The sequence below is a fragment of the Emydura macquarii genome, unplaced genomic scaffold (assembly GCF_026122565.2).
Source record: "Emydura macquarii macquarii isolate MOO-44397 ecotype Brisbane River unplaced genomic scaffold, CSIRO-AGI_Emac_v2 contig_1827, whole genome shotgun sequence".
Taxonomy (NCBI): Eukaryota; Metazoa; Chordata; order Testudines; family Chelidae; genus Emydura; species Emydura macquarii.
The window spans coordinates 354981-367608 of NW_027131964.1; the positions used below are offsets into that span (position 1 = coordinate 354981).

At 43.0% G+C, this 12628-nt stretch overlaps 1 protein-coding gene across 3 annotated transcripts in view; it reads right to left on the reverse strand.

Annotated features, from left to right (window-relative positions):
* The window catches only part of LPCAT1 (lysophosphatidylcholine acyltransferase 1), a 138273-nt gene that overhangs the window by 97319 nt on the left and 28326 nt on the right, over window positions 1-12628 (reverse strand). For all 3 annotated transcript variants that reach the window (XM_067557416.1, XM_067557415.1, XM_067557417.1), the window contains exons 4-5: window positions 7692-7804; window positions 893-953 (exon numbers count right to left, since the gene is read on the reverse strand). In XM_067557416.1, coding sequence (XP_067413517.1) covers window positions 893-953; window positions 7692-7804 — 174 coding nt within the window. The remainder of the gene's footprint in view (window positions 1-892; window positions 954-7691; window positions 7805-12628) is intronic.

The following is a 12628-nucleotide window of genomic DNA, read 5'->3' on the forward strand; positions in this document are numbered from 1 at the left end:
TGACAGATCAGTTATACAGAACAATCTGGTGTGCCTGGCAAGAATAGCTCATGTGAACCATTTGCCTCTATTAAAATGCAGGCAGAAGGTCAGACAGCTAGGAACAAAGAACATAGGCCATACAGAATGAGGAAATGTATTCTGCAAAGCAATGACTCTGAAAGTACTTAGGGCACCAAGAAGCAAGTGGGGAAGTCAGAGAAAATAGATTTCAGAGGAAGTGGGCAAGGCAGCTAGGGTCAGGGGAAGTACAGAAGTTGAGTACATTTGCAGGGGATGGAGAGAAGAATGGGGTGGAGCAGTGGAAAATTGGAAGGTCTGAGTACAATGGGAACTTGAGGAAGTAAAGGCATTTGGTAGCAGGTTTCTGTGAGGTCTAGAGTGCAGTGGGCAGTAGGAGAGCCAGCAAACCCTCTTAACGTAGGCACCATTACGTTAGTATTAAATGCTTTTGCTGGTATAGCTTATACTGAGTTGACAAACTATGCCAATGTATAACTATGTCTACAGCAGGGCTTAGTGGCAGAGGGAGTCCCCCTAACTGACATTACTATACTGGCAAAAGTTTTAGCACAGGCTTGGCCGGGCTATCTCCACAAAAGAATATGTGGAGCATCCAACAGGAAGAGGAGAGCCAACTAAAGACTGTCCAACAGCAAGCACTGTAACAGCCTCAAATAGTCACAGATGTACGCTGAACTGTAGATTGCATGTTTCAGAGCAGTGCTAAGACTGCTCCTGCATCATAAGGAACGCAAAAATTCAGTAGGAGAAACACTCTTGTCTGTCAGCTACAAATTCTTTAACAGCAAACCACATACAATGCCAACTGATATATTAAAAATATGCACTATGAGAACATTCTGTAAAGAAAGGTATGCTTCATACCTACCAGGCTTGAAAGTAATTAGACAGGATCGGTTTGTGCAAGTTCCTTCTGGGAATATCATTATCTTAGAGCAAAAACAAAATTTACCGTTACAGAATATTTGTTCTATTTGCATCTTATCAAAGCCAATATTAAAACTCTTCATATTTGAGTTATAGTAATTTAAGAAAAGGCAATCGAGTTAAAGAAAATGTTTTAATGATAGCATGGCCTTCTGAAGTCACGAAACTTTCAGATGCATGGAATCTGGGACAAACTGTTGAACAGGATATTTTATTTATTCTTTAAACCAGTGGTACCATGAAGGACTACCCAATTGGAGAACACGTGGGACAGATCACTAAACTCTTTTCCAGATTCTCAGTTTTATTTAAAAAGAAAAAAAAAAAAACCACACAAGAACCACATGTAACTGATGCAGAGATGCCTGCTTGAGTTTGCACAGAGCATGACACAATAATGGCTCTCAGATGTAACTGTCACATTCATTTCAATAGGTGCTAACTTTGCAATGATAACTACTTCAATTTCAGAGCATGCAAGAAAGGAAGCACCACTAGTTTTTCCTAAAGTGGCATTTTTGGGGGGAATGACAGAATGTACCTGTGTCCACATCCTACGCACTATTTTGATAATCCTTGTACAAAGTATGCTTTAGAATCATAGAATATTAGAGTTAGAAGGGACCTCAGGAGGTCATCTAGTCCAACCCCCTGCTCAAAGCAGGACTACTTCAGCTATATCATCCCAGCCAGGGCTTTGTCAAGCCTCAGCTTAAAAACCTCTAAAGATGGAGATTCCACCACCTCTCTAGGTAACTCATTCCAGTGCTTCACCACCCTCCTAGTGAAAAACTTTTTCCTAATGTCCAACCTAGACCTCCCGCCCTGCAACTTGAGACCGTTGCTCCTTGTTCTGTCATCTGCCACCACCGAGAACAGCCTAGCCCCATCCTCTCTGGAACCCCCTTTCAGGTAGTTAAAGTCAAATCCCCCATCATTCTTCTCTTTTGCAGACTAAAGAAGCCCAGTTCCTTCAGCCTCTCCTCATAAGTCCTGTGCTCCAGCCGCCTAATCATTTTTGCTGCCCTCCGCTGTACTCTCTCCAACTTGTCCACAACCATTTTGTAGTGGTGGGCCCAAAACTGGACACAATATTCTAAATGGAGCCTCACCAATGCCGAATAGAGGGGAATAATCACTTCCCGCATCCTGCTGGCAATGCCCCTCCTAATGCAGCCCAATATGCTATTAGCCTTCTTGACAACCAGGGCACACTGCTGACTCATATCCAGCTTTTTATCCATTCTTACCCCCAGGTCCTTTTCTGCAGAGCTGCTGCCTAGCTCGTCAGTCCCCAGTCTATAGCTCTGCATGGGATTCTTCCTTCCTAAGTTGAGGACTCTGCACTTTTCTTTGTTGAACCTCATTAGATTTCTTTTGGCCCAATCCTCCAGTTTGTTTAGGTCACTCTGTATCCTATTCCTACCATCCAGGGCATCTACCACTCCCCCCAGCTTAGTGTCATCCGCAAACTTGCTGAGGGTGCAATCTACCCCATCCTCCAAATCATTAATAAAGATGTTGAACAAAACCGGCCCCAGCCTCAATTTGCTGGTCAATATTGTCCTGATAAAGGGAGTGTAGCAACTTTGTATGTGAAGTTATAAGATTCCACTGTATGGTGCTATTAACACAAGTTCCAAACTGAGGTTGACAAAACAGGTCTGTCTCAAAAAAAAAGGAATGTGCGCTCTGTTTAATTTGCATTTAAGCAGTAAACAGCATCACCAAGGAGGAAGGGAAACAAAAAAGAGGCTCCAACAGGTGAGGAAAAGCAGCAGGGAACATCCTTTTCTACAAACTCTGTCTCCTGAATTTCAACTAGAAATGTTTTCCAAGAAGGGAACCAATAAAAAAACATGAGGGACAAATATGCCCAGGCACCCTCCTCTTTCTCTGTCCATTAATTCACTACACCAAAATTAACAAAGGCAGGCATTGATCTAGAGAAGGAGTCCTGACCTAGGAAGTTTTGTCAGTCAGACTGCTAAGATCATATGGTGAAAAAGAAAAACTTTGCTTTGAATTTAATGGTTTGTTAAATTAGGCACCAGTTAAGTTTTATTTTTATTTTTCTTGTAACCATTTCTGACTGTTATGCCTCATTACTTGTACTCACAAAATCTCTTTGTAGTTAATAAATATGTTTTATTATTTAACCTGGTGTGTTTAAACTGAAGTATCTGTTAAACTCCATTAGGGGTAACATGAATATCATTTCTATTAATAAAATGTAGGACTTTATATAAATGTGTGTTGTCCAGGAAAGGACAGAGGTACAGGACATACATTTCTGGGGGAAAATCTAGGGCTGGGAGTGTATTAGGGTCACCCTGCAATATAACCAAGGTGCGGCTGGCTGGCTACAGCACACACACAGACATAGCTGGGGGTGACTTGCATGCTGGAGGCAGTTTGTGAGCAGACCTGACTGGAGGCTACAGCAACAAAGTAGTTTAAAGGGCACCCCAGGTTAGATGGCAGGGGTGACACAGCTATTCAGTCTGGATTGTACCCTGGATATGTCAGGGAGAAAGAAGGGGAGCGGACGCAAAGTACTTGACAAAGGAGCATAGAAAATGTGTAAGTTAAACTATGAAGGCTGTGAAAAACGCATGGTGAAATTGCAGGGGTGCAATTAGTTTCATTTTCCTGAAGAGATTGGGAAACACTGCTTAAACTATCTATATATTAATCACAGCAGTAAAAAAGATTGTATTTTGACTTGAGTTGCTGAGCAAAGGCATAGCATCAAAATATTTACATCCCAAACCTAATACATGTAGAGAAGTGAGTAACTACCCTATGCTATGAAGGTATTTTACTTCTTATTCCTGTTGACTATAGAAATATACCTGGTATGCTTAATATCAGCTATAATTTGGGTTGCTTAATATTTTATTCTACAGATCTTTCAATAGTTTACAAATTTTCATCTTTCCGGTACCTTGTCTCCCCCAAGGTAATGTTTTGGTTTTTTGGATTTTGTTTTTTTAGTTTGAGCAAAACTGTTTCAGCTTTTCTGAACATAAAAGACAGAGCCAGGACCACCCTCCAATACCCACCCTATTTATATAAAATGGAATGCACTTTTAAATGCACATATGCTTTCTAAGGCTCCAAGCTCTTCTCCCTTAAGGTGGGCCCTAATGGTATAGGAAAGGGAGTACATATCAAGTCGTCTCTCACTGAGGGATCCTTGCAATTAAGACCACATAAAGGAAGCTTAAAAAAAGTGGAAGTTTGGACAGATGACTATAGAGGACTATAAAAATAGTGCTTGAGCATGAGGAAGTGAAATCAGGAAGGCCAAAGCACAACTGGAGTTGCAGCTAGCAAGGGATGTGAAGAGTAACAAGATGGGTTTCTACAAGTATGTTAGTAACAAGAAGGTGATCAGGGAAAGTGTAGGCTCCTTCCTGAATGAGGTAGACAACCTAGTGACAGATGATATGGAAAAAGCTGAAGTACTCCATGCTTTTTTTTTGGTCTCTGTCTTCACAGAGGAGGTCAGCTCTCAGACTACTGCACTTGGCTGCAGAGAACAGGGAGAAGGTGAGCAGCCCTCACTGGTGAAAGAACAGGTTCATGACTATTTAGAAAAACTGGACATACACAAGTCAATGGGGCCGGATGCAATGCATCTGAGGGTTCTGAGGGAGTTGGCTGAAGTTATTGCAGAGCCATTATCTTTGAAGACCTTGTGGCGATTGGGGAAGGTCCTGAACAATTGGAAAAAGGCAAATATAGTGCCCATTTTCAAAAAAGGGAGGCAGAAGGATCCAGGGAACTAGAGAGTTGTCAGTCTCACCTCAGTCCCTGGAAAAATCATGGAGCGGATCCTCAAGAAATCCATTTTGAGGCACTTGGAAGAGAGGAAGGTGATCAGGAACAGTCAGCATGGATTCACCAAGGGCAAGTCATGCCTGATCAACCTAATGGCTTCTATGATGAGATGACTGGTTCTGTGGATGTGGGGAAAATGGTGCATGTGGTATATCTTGACTTCAGTTTTGGCTTCAGTTTTTGATATGGTATCCCACAGTATTCTTGCCAGCAAGTTAAAGTAGTATGGGTTGGATGAATGGACTATAAGGTGGACAGAAAGTTGGCTAGATCATCAGGCTCAATGGGTAGCGATCAACGCTTGATGTCTAGTTGGCAGCTGGTAACAAGCAGAGTGCCCCAGGGGTCTGTGCTGGGGCCAGTTTGTTCAGCATCTTCATTAATGATCTGGAGGATGGGGTGAATTGCACCCTCAGCAAGTTTGCAGATGACACTAAGCTGGATGGAGTGGTAGATACACTGGAGGGTAGAGATAGGATACAGAGTGACCAAGACAAATTGGAGGATTGGGCCAAAAGAAATCTGATGAGATTCAACAAGGACAAGTACAGAGTCCTGCACTTAGGATGGAAGAATCCCATGCACAGCTATAGACTGGGGACCAACTGGCTAGACGGGAGGTCTGCAGAAAAAGACCTGGGGGTTACAGCGGACAAGAAGCTGGATATGAGTCAACAGTGTGCCCTTACCGCCAAGAAGGCTAACGGCATCTGGGGCTGCACTACTAGGAGCACTGCCAGCAGATGGAGGAAAGTGATTATCCCCCTCTATTTGGCATTAGTGAGGCCACATTTGGAGTATTGTATCCAGTTTTGGGTCCCCCACTATAGAAAAGATGTGGACAAATTGGAAAAAGTTCAGTAGAGGGCAGCAAAAATGATTAGGGGGCTGGAGCATGTGACCTATGAGGAGAGGCTGAGAGAACTAGGTTTGTTTAATCTACAGAAGATTAGAATGAGGTGGGATTTGATAGCAGCCTTCAACTACATGAAGGGAGGTTCCAGGGAGGATGGAACTAGGCTGTTCTCAGTGGTGGCAGATGACAGAACAAAGAGCAATGGTCTCAAGTTGCAGTGGGGAAGGTGTAGGTTGGCTATTAGAAAAACTCTTTCACTAGGAGGGTGGTGAAGCACTGGAATGGGTTACCTAGGGAGGTGGTGGAATCTCCATCCTTAGAACTTTTTAAGGCCCGGCTTGACAAAACCCTGGCTGGGATGATTTAGTTGAGGTTGGTCCTGCTTTGAGCAGGCAGTTGGACTAGATGACCTCCTGAGGTCCCTTCCAACCCTAATCTTCTATGATTCTAATACAAATTTATGCTATTCAAAATCTATTTTCCCCCAATATGTTGGCAGGTGTGCTTATTAAATATGATATTAACATGTGCACATCTAGTGCCAAGACTAAAGTCAGAGATTGGCTATCTTCAGAAAACACTGCCAGACCCACTTGGTTGCAAGTGAGGGCAGAGAGATTGGAGGGGGAGGCGGGGGAATGAAAGAACACCTGGGATGTCAAAGAGCAAAATCCACTATGGACAATTCTCTGTGGATATAAATTACCTGTTCAGCACTTATATCATGCCAATATGTGCAACAGGCAAAAATATAAGACCATGTCTAGAAAGACACCTCAAAAGTGGAGGTGTCAAAGAAAGCTCCGTCAGAATCTACAGCCTACAACTTCTGAACTTTATCTATGACTGCATCATACACACGACTCAAGAAGAATCCAAGAGCTGAGGAAAATATAGGTCCTGGCAAAAAGGTCCTCAAATGGACTCCTCAGGCTGAAAGAGTCCTGCAGGGACCACTTTAAAAAAAAAATAGCTTGGAGACCAGTGGGAAACCAGTTCTGACAAACATTCCAGTGCAGTTAACAGATCTAACTTCTTCAGATGCAGGACACTGGATTTAAGGTACAGTAGAACTCAGTTTATCCAACCTTCCATTATCCAGCTCTCTGTGTTAAGCAGACAACCAGAGCGCACAGGTCCAGAAGGAGGTAATCTTCACTAGATGGTGCTGCAGCTTTGCGCTTTCCCATTCTCCCATTTATCTGGATTTCTGATTATCTGACTTGGCTCTCATTCCACTTAGATCGGATAAACAGGGTTCTGCTGTACACAAAGACACACCACTAACAGACAGAGCATTGGACCTAGATTCTATTCTTGGCTTTGCTGGTGACCTGCTGGATGACCTTAGAGAGCTCACGTCATCTCTTTGTGCTTCAGTTTCCTCATCTGTAAAATAGGGATTTTGCCTCCTAAATCGCTTTGAAAGCTACTGATGAAAATCACTACGTAATAGCTACATATTATTGTTATTACCTGCTCAGTTGTTCTAAAGAGTTCTACAATCACATAGTTGGGCATACAACACCCACAGTGGTGATGTATAGAGGCATTATCATAAAAGAGACTAGTACTCTAATTACATGATAGTCTCATACACAATATCAAGGAGAGTTTTTAATATACTTCAAAATTTAAAATAAAAATGCACATGCTTCTAGAAAGTTTAGGCCTGAAGTACAGTAGTCACAACCATCCCTCCTTTTCCATTTCCTCTCTCCCCCCAAAACGTGTACCATATCGTAATGATTATAATTCATGTGCAAGAACCTAATTTAATGCAGATTAAATGTAAAGGCTTCAGATACTAACATTTTTGGTTCAGTGAATATTTTCTCCAAGAACTAAAAATTGTAACAATAGAACTTAAAGATGATGCTAGCAATGTGTTATTCAAGTAAACATTTTAAATCTTGCACTCACGGAGAAAAAGTATGTAAACCTAGAGTATCCTCTCCAGGGAAAAAGATTAAAATTTGCTTCTCAAAGCCAACAAATGTCAAATACCTTCTGTCATGTAAAAGAGCTCATACAATACCTGTGGCCATCTGCCATTAGATTGAGCACGTCTCTTTATCTCTTCAACAGTTTTTCTGCGAGAATCCTGGTCTGACCGAGACACAAATACTGGTCGTATATATTTTATTAGAGCTAAAAAGAAAAAAAAAAAAACCAAGAATTTTTCATAAAACTGTCTTAAAAATCTATGAAATACTCAAGGACAGAAGGGACCGTTATGATCATCTAGTCTGACCTCCTGTAAAACAGGCCATACAACTTCCCACAAAAAATTCCTAGAGCAGATCTTTTTAAAAAGCATCCAATCTTGGATTTAAAAATTGTCAGTGATGGAGAATCCATCATGGCCCTTGGTAAATTATTCCAATGGTTAATTAGTCTAAGCCAAGGGTGTCAAACATCTGGCCCTTGGGCCAGATATGGCCCGCCAACCTTTTTGGTCCGGCCCCTGGCAGCAGCATGCACTGCCGCAACATCTCGCAGCGTTGTACTCTCTGGCGGCGTCGCGCGGTGCCGCCAGAGGGTATGACGGTGCGAAATGTTGCGGCATCGCGCACTGCCACAAGATCTGTGTACTCCGGCGACAGCGCGTGGAGCGCTGTGTGCACGAGACACGGCACTCCAAAAGTGCCTAATATTTCTATTTATGGTATGTATGGCCCACCTGAAGTACATTTAATTCAAATCTGGCCCGCCACAGCAAATGAGTTTGACACCCTTGGTCTAAGCATTAAAAATGTACGCCTTTCTTCCAGTCTGAATTTGTGTAGCTTCAATTTCTAGCCACTGGATCACATTATATCTTTCTCTGCTAGATTGAAGACCCCATTATTAAATATTTGTTCTCCATGTAAGTACTTATAGACTAAACAAGTCACTCAAACCTTTTTCTTTAAGCTAAATAGATTCATGTTATATCATGGACATAATCTGAAGAGGCATCTTTATTATTACAAGCAAATAACTACTCTTTTTGATTGTCTTACAACATTATTTTATTTCAAGGTAAAATTAAAGCAAATATTTGAACCATTTTCATTATCTAAATGGAGAGAAATGCAAAGAGTAAAAAGAATAGTGAAAAGTAAACTAGATTTTTAAATTCACTTTTAATAGACCAAGAACTTATTTGTAATAGGAGACTTTATAGGACTGTGATTTTAAAATATGCATTTGAACGTATTCTTCCACAAATGCAACAGATCATCCACTGGATTTTCTGATGGGCTTAGTGTTTACTGGGCTTGATTTAAAAGCCATTTTAGTAAGCCAGTATTTTCTCCCTGTGAAGGAATTTATAAACCATATTTAAGTCACCTTCTAATCTTTTTGGTAAACTAAAGCGCCTCAAGTGTCTTCCTCTAAGACAATGGTGCCCAACATTATTACACAGGAGGGCCACAAACTTAAGCACAACCTTGTGTGGGCCAAACATATTCTACATATTTGAATAAGATTTAAAGTCATCTGTACTGATTTATATTTCAAGTTCAGCTTGTTTGGCATGTATTCAGATAGGTGCTTTCTATGTGCTGTCTATTTTCACACTTGTGTAAACTAATATGATGCAAAAATGATGACAAAATTATAGAAGATTAGATTTGGAAGAGACCTCAGGAGGTAATCTAATCTAACCCCCTGCTCAAAGGAGGACTAGCCTCAGCTAAATGATCCCAGCCAGGGCTTTGTCAAGCCGCACCATAAAAACCAATAAGGATGGAGATTCCACCACCTCCCAACTGAAGACTTGTTCTGTCACCTACTACCACTAACAACAGCTTACCTCCATCCTCCCTGGAACCTCCTTTCAGGTAGTTAAAGGCTGCTATCAAACCCCCCTTATTCTTCTCTTCTGCAGACTAAACAAGCCTAGTTCCCTCAGCCTCTCCTCATAAGTCTTGTGCTCCTGCCCCCTAATCATTTTTGTTGCCCTCTGCTGGACTCTCTCCAACTTCTCCACATCTTTTATAGTGGGGGGCCCAAAACCGAACACAATACTCCAAATACGGCCTCACCAATGGCGAATAGAGGGAAATAATTACTTCCCATGATCTGCTGGCAATGCTCCTACTAATGCAGCCCAATATGCTATTAGCCTTCTTGGCAACCAGGGCACACTGCTGACTCATATCCAGCTTCTTATCCACTGTAACCCCCAGGTCCTTTTCTGCAGAACTGATGCCTACCTCATCGGTCCCCAATCTGTAGCTGTGCATGGGATTCTTCCATCCCAAGTGCAGGACTCTGTATTGTCCTTGTTGAACCTCATCAGATTTCTTTTGGCCCAATCCTCCAGTTTGTCTAGATCACTCTAGACCGGCTGCCAGCTAGACATGGAGCCATTGATCACTACCCATTGAGCCCGATGATCTAGCCAGCTCCTTATCCATTTTATAGTCCATTCATCTAACCCATACTACTTTAACTTGCTGATAAGAATACTGTGAGAGACCGTATCAAACACTTTGCTAAAGTCAAGGTATATCACGTCCACCGCTTTCCCCACCTCCACAGAGCCCGTCACCTCTTCATAGAAAGCAATCGGGTTTGTCAGGCATGACTTTCCCTTGGTGAATCCATATTGACTGTTCCTGATCACCTTCCTCTCTTCCAAGTACCTTAAAATGGATTCCTTGAGGACCTGCTCCATGATTTTTCCAGAGATTGAGGTGAGGCTGACCGGTCGGTAGTTCCCTGGATCCTCTTTCTTCCCTTTCTTGACGATGGGCACTATATTTAGCTTTTTCCAATCATCATCATGATAATGAATCAGTCATTAATATATTGTGCTGAAGCAGGCTGCAGGCTTTATGAAATCCTCTGGTGGGCCATGTATGGCCTACGGGGCGTAGGTTGGGCACCCCTGCTGTAAAGCATTCTTCTGCAGCCCTCAAATCACTTTGTGGCTCTTTTCTGCACCCGCATCAATGGTTCAACAATGTTCTAAAAACATGGACATCAGAACTGTATGCTGTATTCCAGAATTGGTCTAACCACGCCACATAAAGAGATAAAAGTCATATCTCTACTCCTACTCCCCAGTAGTGGGTCTCTGGTGCTCGGGGACTAAGCCTACATTTGCATCCCTGCCGAAGCCTCACGCCCCACCTCCGCCCCGTGCAGGAGGGGTCCCGGCACCACCCCCCCGAGCTGCCCCACGGAGGGGGTCTGTACCTGGGGGGGAGGGGGCATGAGCCGCGAATGTGGCGCAAATGTAGGCTTGGCTCCACTGCCTCTCCTGCTGCAGCCCTGCAGCCCGGCATCACCTTGGATGGGGCGGCCTCACCCCTGCCTGGGGAGGTGGGCTGGGCCTTCACGACGTACGGATGGGAGGGGGAGGCCCATCATGAAGGGCTGACCTGCCATGTCCTGCATTTATCCACTGCTCCAGCTGCACAGCCTGGTGCTGGCTCAGATGGGAGCAGCCTCACTCCCCCGCAGCCTGTGGGGGCAGGCACCGGGTTGGACCTTCATGACAGGTGGAGGGCAGACGGCACAGGAGGCTCAGGGGCAGCTGCTCCTACTTCCACTCCTGTGTGTCATGAAGGGTCGGGCCAGCCCGTCTCTCCCCTCCCAAGGCCAGGAGGTGAGGCCACCCCAACTGAGCCAGTGCCGTGCTGCGGGGCTGGAGCAATGGGTGAGTGCACTCTGGGCCAGCCCTTCATGACACGCAGCGGGCGCAGGAGGTTCTGCACCCCTCAGAGCCTTCTGTGCCATGTGAATGGCCAGCCTGGCACTGCCATGCAGGCCGGTGCCCGGGGGCCTTCCCCCTCCCTTGGTACACCACTGTTCCCCAGTTTATACATACAAGGATTTCTCTAGCCATTTTTGCCACAGAATCATTGGGAAAATGTTGAGTTACTTGTCCACTATGATTCCTAAATCCTTTTCATAGTCGCTGCTTTCCAGCATACAGTCCCCCATTTTGTAGCTCTGGCCTCAATTCCTTGTTCCTAAATATATAAAACTTTGCATTTGGCTGTAATAAAAAATATTTTCTTTGGTTGGGCGCAAGTTACTAAACCATCCAGATTGCTCTGCATGACTGCCCTGGTCTCCCTTCATTTATCACTCTGCCAATCTGTTGGTCATTCGCAAATTTCATCAGCAGTGATTTTAAATTTATTCACAAATCATCTATGAAAACGTTGACTAGCATTGGGCCTAGTACTGATTCCTGTGAAATATTACTAGAAACAGTCAACGATTCCTCATTGACAGCTGCTTTTTGAGATCTGTGAGCTACCCATTTCTTTATCCACTTAACATGTGCTTTATTGCTACTATATAGTGCTAATTTATTCATCAGAACGCCATGTGGTATTTAGTCAAATGCCTTTAAAAAGTCTAAGTCTCTTATATCAACCAAACTTATCTCCTCAAAGAATTAAATCAGGTTTGTTTGACTAGCCTTATTTTCCACAAAACCAGATGACCGGCATAAATTATGGTCCCATACTTTAATTCTTTGTTGATTGAATTCTACATCAGCTTTTCCATTAGTTTGCCCAGGACAGGTGTCAAACTAACTGGTCTAATTAGGATTTTTGAATATCGGTACATTATCTGCTTTCCAGGCTTCCGGAATTTCCTTGGTATTACATGATTTCTTAAAAATCATCATCAGGCCAGAGATCTCCTTAGTGAGCCTTTTTTTTTTTTTTTTTAAAAAGAGGTGCTGGGTGTAAGATATTCAGGCCTGCTGATTTAAGAATATTTTTCCCTAACAGATATTGTTTAATATCCTCCTTGGCTGCTAATGGACTGGAAAGCATTTCTTCAGTCTCACATGAAAAGAGTATATCATTCTAGTTCTTTTTAAGTAGAGGGCAGAAGTATTTATTGAACACCTCTGCCATTTCTGAATCACTAATAAGAATTTACCATCTCTATCTAGCAATGGACCTCTACCTCTAAGATTTCTTTTGTTCTTAATATACGTTTAAAAAATTCATT